The 12,296-nt window shown below is 44.7% G+C and overlaps 1 protein-coding gene across 2 annotated transcripts in view; it reads left to right on the top strand.

The window, feature by feature from the left end:
• The first annotated feature begins 917 nt into the window (after positions 1-917).
• The window catches only part of CPEB3 (cytoplasmic polyadenylation element binding protein 3), a 35,484-nt gene continuing 24,105 nt past the window's right edge, over positions 918-12,296 (top strand). For both annotated transcript variants that reach the window (XM_053451353.1, XM_053451352.1), the window contains exons 1-2: positions 918-972; positions 1,170-2,029. In XM_053451353.1, the coding sequence (XP_053307328.1) occupies positions 1,181-2,029 (849 nt within the window). In that variant the 5' untranslated portion in view covers positions 918-972; positions 1,170-1,180. The remainder of the gene's footprint in view (positions 973-1,169; positions 2,030-12,296) is intronic.

Here is a 12,296-nt window from a genome sequence, read left to right as displayed (position 1 = left end):
AGGGTGTGTTTCTGCCCATCGTTGTGTAATTACCGGTATATGTATTATTAGAACGTTATGCTGTCTGTGCGTTCGCAGTGACCGCACCCTATAGCGCTAAAACACGAAAATGGGTTTCATGAATGTAGGGGGTGCTGCATGCAGCGCAGTCTGGGGAGTTATGGGGTGCTGCATGCAGCACAGTCTGAGGGTGGTATGGGGTGCTGCATGCAGTGCAGTCTGGGGGGTGCTGCATGCAGTGCAGTCTGGAGGAGTTATGGGGTGCTGCATGCAGCACAGTCTGGGGATGTTAAGGGGTGCTGCATGCAGCACAGTCTGAGGGTGGTATGGGGTGCTGCATGCAGTGCAGTCTGGGGGGTGCTGCATGCAGCACAGTCTGGGGATGTTAAGGGGTGCTGCATGCAGCGCAGTCCGGGGTGTTATGGGGTGCTGCATGCAGCGCAGTCTGGGGGGGGTGTTATGGGGTGCTGCATGCAGCGCAGTCCGGGGTGTTATGGGGTGCTGCATGCAGAACAGTCTGGGGTGTTATGGGGTGCTGCATGCAGCGCAGTCTGGGGGGGTGTTATGGGGTGCTGCATGCAGCGCAGTCTGGGGGGTGTTATGGGGTGCTGCATGCAGCGCAGTCCGGGGTGTTATGGGGTGCTGCATGCAGCGCAGTCCGGGGTGTTATGGGGTGCTGCATGCAGAACAGTCTGGGGTGTTATGGGGTGCTGCAGGCAGAGCAGTCTGGGGATGTAGTGGGTGCTGCATGCAGCGCAGCCCGGGTGTTATGGGGCTCTGCAGTCCGCGCACACACCGGGCAGCCGGGACCGGTAACCTTGCTGAAGGACGCTGCAATCCTTATTGACGTATGCAAATTACACTGAGTGTGGGCGGGGCCTCCAAATAACAGGAACCAGAATCAGGCTCGGAGTGCAGCCTGGCAGCACACAGTTCCGGTACGGGAGCCGAGAGACGTGGCGGAATAGCAGTGTAATGAGCCCGGGGGCACGGGGAGGGCTCGGTGCCGGGGTAGTGGTGGCAGGGGGTGGGTTGCACCGGCTGACATGCTGCCTGAGGTGGGTGGGGGTTTTAGTGTTTGCATTGCATACAGTCAATGCCGGGGGGGGGGGCATCAGCTGACAGGGAGAGTCCTAACCCACATCTGCCCCTTTTCTCTGCTCTTTCAGCTCTGCAAGCCATGCAGGATGATTTACTGATGGACAAAAGCAAAGCTCATCAGAAACAGCAGCAGCAGCCAGCCCCAACTGCACAGCCACAGCAGCAAGAGCCCCCCAGCTCAGACACCCCCAGTGCTGCAAAGCCCCCCAGCCCAGAGAACAGCCCCAGCGACCCCACCCTCAAAGAGAAGATGCAGATGGAGTCCCCAATCCTCCCAGGTCTGAGCTTCCCCCAGCAGGAAGCTCCAGCTGCCCTGTCCCCATCCTTTGGCAGCACCTGGTCCACTGGAGGCAGTAGCAGTGCTGTGGATGACAGCTTTTTCCAAGGAATTACCCCAGTGAATGGAACCATGCTCTTCCAGAATTTCCCCCACCACCATCACCACCACCATGTCAGTCCAGTTTTTGGGGGTACCTTCTCCCCCCAGATGGGGCTCACCCATCAGACTCCGCAACAGCAGCAGAGAAGGTCACCTGCCAGCCCCAATAACCAACCCCATTACCCTCCGAGAAATGCTTACAGCCACCAGGCTATCCTGACCAACAAGCCTTCTTCTTCCTCCTCCTCCTCGTCCTCGCCATCCCCTTCTAGCTGGAATAACCAGCAGAATGCAGGCTGGAGTAACCCTTCCAACCCATGGGGGGGCTTGCAGCCTGGGAGGGACCCCCGCAGGGCTGTAGGAGTTGGTGTAGGGGTAGGCGTTGGGGTCCCCTCGCCACTCAACCCCATCTCTCCACTGAAGAAGCCTTTCTCCAGCAATGTGATCGCGCCCCCAAAATTCCCTCGAGCCTCTCCGTTGACACCCAGACCCTGGGTGGAAGACAACACGTTCAGGACAGACAATGGCAATACCCTCCTGCCTTTACAGGTAATTCACTATTATTATTTACTATCGTTTAGTTTGCGTTCGTGCTGATGGAAAATGATGCCCAATCAACCTCTGTATTATTAAAGCCCCCTTTCTACCTGCTCTCTGGAGCAGGTAAGGGGTTAACAAGCTCACAGGCTTCAATAGGACAATAGGATGGGGCAGAGCGGAGCCCACCGCCGCATTGTTTACGGCTCATTGTCCTTGGATATCCGTGTGTCATTTGGTACACAACCCAGAACTTGCCATTCTGCTGCGTGGGCATATTGAGTGCTTAAAACACCTTCTCGCCAATAATCCCATGTCCAGAATCACTAATATGGTATGAAAAATCCCCCAAAATGCCCCAAAAATCCTAATTAACGCTAATATTCAGACTAAATTCCGTTACGATACGGGGCATTTTGGATATATTTAGACCATTTAAACATTCAATTACAAGTGGTAAGGGGAGTTGTGAATGATGCCCCGTCTACCGATTTTTAGCACATATGGTACCGTTTTAAGGTACATGGTAGCCTCTAAATTGCCGCATCATACGGTCCCCGTACCTTTTTGTTCTTTCTTTTTCTTTAACCACGAAATGTTACTAAGACGCAATGCTTAAAATGCCGCATGCCCTACCTGCTGTATATTCAAAGGGTTAAATAGCATTTTATTTTACATTGGGGGGCGGGGTGCTATCAATTCTAGGCTGATATCGAGCAATAGGGATATATTGATGAAACATGGATTTAGTCGACAGCCAATCGATATCCAGCACCCCCCTTTTTTTTTTTTCTTCAATCTCTCCATTGTCGGCCCATTTTATTGTGTATATTTTAATATGTATTTATATGGAGCGGGTATTTGCGACGAAAGACAATATTGCAATTTTATGTGAATTTTGTATATAATTTTTTTTATAATTTTTTTTAATTTTATTTTTTACATCCCCCCCCCCTTGGAAATCGTAAGAAAAATCTATTTATTCTAGTAGTGTATTTCCAGACAATATTTTTGCCTATTTATAACTACTGTGCATAACAACATCTTTTTATATAAAAAAAAAAAAAATAAAAAAAATGCATATTTAATAATTAACTTTGTAATTATTGCCGCAAGGTTAATTACTAACACAGGTTGAATCCACATGCTGCTGATTCATTGTACTATTTAAGATCGCCGTTCTGTTTTGATACGATTTCCATTCACGCTTTTAGCAGAAGCAATCCTGGGTTTTTCCATACGGGGGAAAATTTGTTCTTGTTATCAGTCAAATAATGACTTTTTTCGTATCTAGGTAAATAATGGAGTCGTTCCAAATTAAATCTGTTTAGAACGAAAAGCGAACGCGTTTCTCACAATATACAATATTATTATTTTTGCAGTTTATTTTTTGTATCAAATCATACTTTATAGCCAAAGATAATAAATAAATAATCTATGGATTCCTATTGTTAGAATTTCTCGACGAGTTCCGTGTGTGAAATATTCGCAAGTGATACAATGTGACATGTGATAAGCCTTTGTGATGTCGTTCTAGATTTGTGTGATCACAGGACCGGTAGGAAGGAACGCGCGTTCTGTAATGGCGTGTTCAGTACCGATAGGCGTATATGTCAAATTCTACAAACCATTTTTTTTTTATAAAAAGCAAATATATTGTCTGCTAACAGCTGTTGGGAAACGCGCTCCTGGAAATTGACGTTCGCTGACAAGCGATGCGACATTTACAGCAGTTTCTGGATTTAGCTCGGAGAATCCTTTATATCAATTACTTTCCAGAAGCTTGCTTGTTTTTTTTGTTTTTTTTCTTGGGGGGGTAACTCGTTTAACTACTGGAATGGCGGAGGGGCAACACCTTCGGGGCTCACTGTCAGCCATGGAGTAAACATTTTCCCCACTCATTCCCAAGACGTTCAAGTAGTTTTGAGACTATCAATTTTGATATACACGCAAGTGTATACACGCAAAAGTTTGGGGTCACCTTTTTTTTTTCTTTAGAAAGAAAAACACATTTTGTCCATTAATATATCATGAAATGGATGAGAAATCCAGCGCAGACGGGGTTAATGCTGTAAATGACTATTGTAGCTGGAAACGTCTGATTTTTAATCGAATCTCTTCTTAGGCGTACAGAGACCCTTTATCACTCCCATCACTCCTGTGTCCCAATGGCCCTTTATCACTCCCATCACACCTGTGTTCCAATGGCCCTTTATCACTCCCATCACACCTGTGTTCCAATGGCCCTTTATCATTCCCATCACTCCCGTGTCCCAATGGCCCTTTATCACTCCCATCACTCCTGTGTCCCAATGGCCCTTTGTCACTCCCATCACTCCTGTGTCCCAATGGCCCTTTATCACTCCCATCACTCCTGTGTTCCAATGACACGTTGTGTTCGCTGATCCAAGTTTAAGTTTAAAAGGCTAATTGATGGTTAGGAACCCTTTTTGCAGTTATGTTACAGCCAGAAATGTCCTTGTTTACCATGAAAACAGCTGAGTGACCCCATACTTTTGAACAATAGTGTGTATGTGTATATAGCGCATTCGTTTTAATACTATTATACAGCTGTGATTTTTAATTTTTTTTCCTGTGCTCGTTTCTCTTCTGCTGTCGCCTTCATCGTACGGCGTAGACTTGCGTACGCAATAATAGAACAAAACATGACAGTAGCGCTATTTCAACCAGAAGCAAACGGCGCCGTCGTTTCTATGCCGTGTTCTCTTAGCCGCAGCTTTATAGGGACAACTTAGGGGTTAAATCACAGCCTCGCGTGGAAACCTTTTAGGTTAATTGCATGACACGCGCATTGGGTTCAAAAGTAAGCCATTAACTCGTGTAACGGTTTCTCTTGAATTTAAAATGTGGAATTTCGAGAGAGTGCCAATAAATCCTATAAATCACTAAAAACTTCCTAAAATGTAACCTTTTCGGATTTCTAGTACCCTCTATAGGGGCTGCGCATCAGATAGAGTCCTGCCTGCCGCTTCTTATCGAAATGGAGACTCTGCAAATGACCTCCACGTTGAAAATAATAATAATTTTGTTTTGCACCTGAAACAGCTGGATTTTGTTCTAAAAAAATTTAGATTTTATTAAACATCTGCATTATTTCTTGCTTTGCCTTTATCTACAAAATAGCTATATTTAAACATTTTACAACAAATTTATTTTTAATATTGACGTGCATCCCTTTTTTTTATTTTATTTATTTATTTATTTTTTTTGCTAATGTCTTAAAATACCTCTTAAATATATAATGGCGTTCTTCACTGTTTGGGCAAATTGTGGCAAAACAGACTAACAGAGAAAATAAAATGAGGGGTTACATATTCCTTTGGCTGACAAATAGAATTGCGGCATTTTCATCCGGTATCTTGGCACGTTATTGCTCGGATGTCAAAGACGGATGTATTCTAAAGAAAAATGTTTTATTAAAAAATGGTATTCTGTTAAAATGGGATTCACTTGATTTTCCATCACCTGCTGGATCCTAGTTTTTGTGAATTGTTCTATAAAATTAATTAAGACCTTGAATGGATTTAGAGGTGCAGGAATTTAGTAGCCTTTTTCTTTTATTTATGAATTGGCATAATCATTATTTATTATCTTTTATTTATATAGCGCCAACGGTTTACGCAGCGCTTAACACAATACATAAATTCCAGGGGTCTGACAAGACGAGAATCGACAGACTAAGACAAACCGATACATTAGATGAGGATTTTTGAAAAGTAAAGTACGTGATGATTGTGATGACATCATCCGAGAGTATTTTTTATCTACTTATGATACCTAAACCTTATTGAGCTGGTCCATACACCAGATCAGATACCCTCTAGGGTTAAACGTGCGCTCTCTGAACTTTATGAGCTGATAAATGCTGTGACCTCAGATGAACTTTTTATGATGGATCTGCTTTGTGGTGCCAAAACACATTCGATGTGCTTCCTGAAAGCTCAGATTACCCACGGAAAGGGCATCCCACCTGTCTTAATATCGGGACGGCAAACTATGATAATTCCAGGTCAACGTAAAGGAGGGTGTGATGTAATAAGCGCAGGGCTTGGGTTTACTCTTTAGGGTTTTAGGCTTGAAAAAGATTCGTAAAAACTGAAACATCTGATTCAAGAAAAAGTTTTTTTTCTCCTTGAGCATTAAGTGCAATAAACGCCCTTTATCTGCAGAGCCGGAGGCGGCCATTGTTGTCAGTCATGTGATATTCTGGGTGACTTTCCCTACTGAACCACCAAGCGAATGCTTTATGGCAATGCTAAGGAAGTAAGGGTTGCGCGTTGAAGTGCGCCCAGAAAAATGCCATGGTCTAGTCTGGTAGAGTAAATAAAGTCACCGTGTGGCACTAATTGGAGTACTTGGGTTTATGTTGCGGAGCTTATTAAATGTTAAATATCTTTAGATGGGCTTTAAGGAGAAGGTGTAAGGTTTGAAGGCCAATATTCTGTCTGATGGTAGTGTCCTCCTCATGGCTGAAGTGTGAGGATCTCCTTGTTGGTGGAAAGGCAAGGGTTGGCAATTAATACAGAAGCCGTTGTGATAGATATTATCTAAGGAGGCAAGAGTCCATATCTCTGTTCTGCCATGCCAGTCATTGTACATACGTGTCGACGTAGACTGACCGTTTCATCACCTAATACAATGAGTGGAGCAAAGTGGGTTGTCGATGGCAGATGTATGGACCCATAATGGGTCCATTTTTCCTCTGGAAGTAGCTCTTCAAAATGGGTCTCCATGGTGGCACCATGTTTTTGCTGATGACCCTTCAGTCTCCTTGCTGGACAGATTATTACCTTCTTGAGATCCGCGGTAAAATGAAGAACAAGCAGCTGGTTAAGAGTTATGGGTTCATGCAGGGATTTGGACCTTGCGGTCTCCTGTCCAGGTAATCGGCCTTCACATAGAAATATTCCGCGGAGAACGCGGAGGCTGAAGGTACATTTTTGATGTGTACGTGATATTTGCTGACACGTTACGTGGAAGAACATGGATACCTGGGGTTGTGTCCTGCAGCTTTGGTTGGGTATGGCCTTCAAACCAAGGTGATGGGGAATGTGTTTAAAAGGCTAAGCGATCCAGAGTTTGGCCGCGGTTAGCGTAGAGACTAATAGAACGTGTTGCCGTTTAATTTTATTCCTTCGCGTTCCGTCCCCTGCTGCTCGACTTTTTACGTTCCGCTACTGTATTATTACAAATCCGAAATGTTTAGTCTACTTTGGCTGTTGCAGTGAACCAGCAAGTAGGTCATAAAACGCGCTCGCTTGAATATTTCATGCGAAGCCATGTTTCTGTAAAACTTGGCAGGAGATTTATAAATAAATGAGGTTTGAAGATATTTTTTCTGGCAAATCGAGGCTAAATTTGTAAAATGTGTGCAAGTGTCGAAATGAAGAATTTGCCATTCAAATAGAGAGCTTCCTGGGCTTTGTCGGGGGAAGCCATTATCTGTGTTTGGAGTTACTGGCAGGTGGAAATTTTAAAGGAGTAGTCCCACAGAGAAAAAAAAAATACTCCCCCCAGCACTGTATACACTAATAGCCCCCCCCCTACAAAAACCTGCTTTTATCCAGTTTTTCCCCCATAAACTCCGTTTATCTGCAGACCTGCAGGCAGCCATTGTTGTCAGTCATGTAATATTTTGGGTGACTTCCCCTGAACAAACACCACACTGAGCTGATGCTTTATGGCAATGCTAATGAAGTCCGTTCCTCCATAGACTTTCATTAGTCAGAAAGTCTTGACTGGGCAATTAAGACTGAGCCATTCTATTGTTTACCACAGGCAGTATGATAAGGAGTCAAGGCGTCTGTCTAGTAGATTGGGCTCAGATAATGCCTTCATTGCTGTGGCCCAAAGACTAATTGATGTGCCAACAAAGTGGAGGCATCTCCATGGGGTGCAGGTGAGACGGGGCCTGCGGCAGACGGTGTCTCGGACTTCGTGACTCTAGAGGGCCAAGTGACACTACAAGTAATTGTAGCTTAATGCTGACATTAATCATATCCTGAAATAGTCTTTAGGAAAGCTTAGCTTTAGGTCTGTTAGAATGGCAGGATATTAAGGGACATCCTTTTTAAATATTCCTTTAAAATATTATATATACCGTATTGGCTCGGATATAGGCCGCACCCTAAAAGTTTGGTGCTTTTTTAAAGAAAAAGTTTTTTTCTTTAAAAAAGCACCAAAAAAAAAACATGCTGCCACTCTGTCCCCCTCCCCCCGAGATATGCTGCCACTGTCCTCCCTCCCCGAGATATGCTGCCACTGTCCTCCTCTGCCCCCCCCCCTCCTCGACTTACCGGAGCAGACTCCCGGGTGTCTTGCGGGGCCGGCGGGGGACATCTACGCAATACGCATATGCAACTTCCAGTGCCGGTACCGGAAGTTGCATACGCGTATTGCGTAGATGTCTCCCGCCGGCCCTGCAAGACACCCGGGAGTCTGCTCCGGTAAGTCGGGGGTGGGCAGAGGTAAAACGCATCGTGCGGAAGGTCAGAGGCTGTCTGAGCGTATCGGGGAGTAGGATGCAGGTCCCCTGCACCGCTGCGGGGGATCTGTATCCTAACCCCGCTGCCCGGGACTGCATGTCCCGGGCGTCGGGCGCTAGACCCCGAATATAGGCCGCACCCCCACTTTAAAGACTTAAAGTGGGGGAAAAACGTGCGGCCTATATTCGAGCCAATACGGTATATATATATCTCTATCTATCTGAAATGTGTGTTGAGTGCTAATGAATTTGTTGCATTTGCTGCCGAGCTGAGAAGATCGTTATAGATTTACCTTTGAACTTGGCACGGTTGGCCGAGTCATTTAAAAGTCGTTTTATTGTTTATTAAATGCTCTTCCGTTGAAGGCTGTTAACGCGTGTGAATTTAGATCTAATGAATAGACCTTTAAAGTGAATTAGGGTCTAATGAATAGATCTCCGTCATCCGTGTAATATTTCCAAAGCTATTAGGCCTTCGGTCGTTAATATCAGCGCGGGTCAACCCTGCCAAACCCTGGTCTACGCGCCCCCCCCAGCATTAAATGGCTTGATGACCCCCGCGCTCTTTCTTTCCTTTCGAGTATAATCATTTTTATTTCTCCTTTCCTTCCTCCGCTCACAGGAATGATTGTATTCCTCATTCCAGGAGCGGTTATTTCAGCGTTCTCATCGTGTCTGGGTGGGTAACCCCTTTCAGCCGAATCCCGTTGGTCAGCCGAGAAAGCTTTTAGCTTTTTGTGTTTTTACGCGGTGGTTGGGAAGGTCACAGACGTCCGCTTGACGTTTTTCATCAAGTGTCGCGCATCTCCGCAATTAGAAAGTGCTTCTCCGTTTTATTTCTGATTGAAATCGTCTCTGAAACTTTCTGATCCGTTTTGGGTTCAATTTATAACTTTACTGAACATCAAAAACGTGGTCTTGGATGGAATTTCGAGCCATTGAATGACTTGATGTTTTTGTTGAACAGAATCTCAGCTGGTCTGTGTTTAGGTGTCCAAACCCTAACTAATTAGCGTACTGATGGTGGCCCTTTTGTATTTGCTTCTTGATTTTAAGGGGGGGCTCCCACCAAATGGTTTTTATTACTAGTGTCCGATTAGAAATAAGGTTTTTAATAGACTGAGCTGTTTTTCTTTTTTTTTTTTAAATGATTCTAGTTTTTGCCCCATAATATATTTTCAGGCAGCTGCATATGAGTTCTGCCTCTGATAGACATCCACCCTGACTCCTTATCCCACTGCCTGTGGGAAATAATAGAATGGCTCAGTCTTAGTCACACAGTCAGACTCTGACTAATGGAAGTCTATGGAGGAACAGACTTTGTTAGCATTGCATAAAGCATCAGATCTGTGTGGTGTTTGTGCAGGGAAAGTCACCCAAAATATCACATGACCGACAGCAATGGCCGCCTCCAGTATATGCGGTATAGTCACTTTATAATATAAATAGTATCTTTAAAATTCATTAAAAAATCTCCCTTTTATTAAAATAAAGCACGCTATTTCGGCAGCTGTGGTCATAAACCATTTTCTCACAATTTTTTTTTTATTTTTTTCCTTTTGTTTCAAGGAGAGAAAGTCCTTGAGAAAATAAAAGGCTCTGTTTGCTATTGTTTTTCCTCTTTGTGTCGCAATCCACATACATGATTTTTACTTCTAACCTTTTTTTTGTGTCACAGCGAGCAGAGGGCGCTTTGTTAGCGAGCAATAACAGAGCGTGAAGTGGTTATTGTTACATCGATATAATTTGCTTCAGTATGATGTCCACAGAACAATGTTTATTAAAGTACTTTAAAGCTCCCTGCCTCCTATACGGTGCAGCAATTCTTCGCACCGATTGGTTGGTTGATGCATGCGCATCCAAGCTTCAATATTCTAGCGTAAAAGTCTCTAGATTGTAAGCTTGTCAGTCGAGCCCTCTATACCTAATGTATCGGTTCGTCTTAGTCTATCAGTTCCGATTGGTGGCACGGATCTGAGGTCTGAATATAAGATGAGGTCATTTTTTTTTTCTGGAATAAACCCCCCCCCCGTTTTTATAATCGAACAAATTCGGTAATCCCCCCCCCCAACAATATTTTATCTTCTTCAGGATGATTCTCTCTGGTTAATCCGCGGCTCAAGGGAAATCTCACGAAGTGTATTCTGAGGCTGACATTTAAATGAACGCCATCTCACGCTCCGTATTATTCCATACTCAGCAGCATTGTGTCGTGTGTATTTATAACACGAGTGTCCGGACATGGATACAGGCGTGGAATTCTCCTGTCTGCTTTGTGAATGGATGAACCGTATTTGATTTAGAAGGAACAGTCATGACTTTTTTATTTTGTTTTTTATTTAAAAAAAGTAGTTGCCCGGGCTCGCTGAAATTTGAAGTAGAGGGTTTCGCAAGGTGGGAACAGCTCAAAAGCTAGCAAAAAAGATCAAAAGCGAGTCATGGGAATCTGCAAACAATTTAGTGAGTTTAGCCCTCGCTTGGGGTTTGGTTTTCAAGGCATGGTCGTCAGACTGAATCCGTGAGGACATGGGACACTGATGTAAGCTCCGACAGGTCACGGTTTGAGATCTTCTAGTTATTGGATTCATGTTGAAGAGAAGAAAATCAGATGATTGAGCCGGGTTCTGTTGGTTTCTGTGCGGCACCCTGCAGTTTAAAAATACAGCGCAATATGAAATCCTATTCCCTGACCTTCTCTGATGACCCCATAATTAGGACAAGTCCCTCTGTCTTCAACTGGTGCCGGCTGTTAAATCAAGAGAGACTGAGCCAACGATCAAATAACGGGGGTCACAGATGGAAGAGGGGTCAGGAAAGGCAAAACATGAGCAGGATCCTGGAAGTAGAAAGATACTTTGTAACCAGTATACAGGCACCAAAACAACGGAGGGCGTTCCTCCGGAGGTCTTTGTTGGGCGTTCCTCCGGAGGTCTTTGTAGGGCGTTCCTCCAGAGGTCTTTGTAGGGCATTCCTCCAGAGGTGTAGATGGTTGCAGCAAATGTGACACTTTGTGTCCATCCTATGACAGATGGTGGCCACTGTAAATGTCTCCACAAGTACCGGTGCAAACCAGCAGATCCTCTGTACACGGGAGTAGTTGTTGGCTTTTGTTGCGCACGACAGCAGGATGGGAATCTGAAGAACGGTTTAACAATGACATCCTACAGTAGTAGGGACCTGGTATTAATTTTCTGTCCCAGTTCTAAATACAATTTACCCTTTTGTCTGTTTTTTTTTTTTAAGGACACGGCTGTCTTTTTAAACTGCTTACATTGAAGGCCGTTGCTTGGTCAGGGATGCTTGCGTTGGAAATCATGTCTTTTCCTGCACTGCATATGGTATAAAAGGGTAAGAGAAGCTCAGTTTTAAGCACTAACCATCTTAATGACATTTGTTGGAGTAAATATTAAAGCCTCCTTTGGCGAGAGGAGTATGAGCTGCTCCTCACCCTTAGTATTTTGATGATAGATCCAGACAGCTCTTGCTGACATTCGCTACGTAGGTCTGGCTTCGCCCAAACCCGATCGGATACATGTCGGGTGCGTGCTGGCAGATGTCGTCACCTGCCGGCGTGCACCCGACCATATCTTTCAGATCGGCTGATTGTTTCATACTCTTACTGTTGTAGATGACGTCTGATGTGTGTCGCCACAAGCAATAAATCCCGGCACGCCTCGTATTTAAGCACATTTGTTTACGACCGCGTACAAGGGAATCTTCCGACGTGCGTTTCAACCCAATAGAAAATTTGGGTCTTCATCAGGGCGACAAAGA

Source organism: Spea bombifrons, chromosome 11, assembly GCF_027358695.1.
Source record: "Spea bombifrons isolate aSpeBom1 chromosome 11, aSpeBom1.2.pri, whole genome shotgun sequence".
Taxonomy (NCBI): Eukaryota; Metazoa; Chordata; class Amphibia; order Anura; family Pelobatidae; genus Spea; species Spea bombifrons.
The sequence above is the reverse complement of the archived record's forward strand: the minus strand, read 5'-3'. Positions and strand labels throughout refer to the sequence as shown.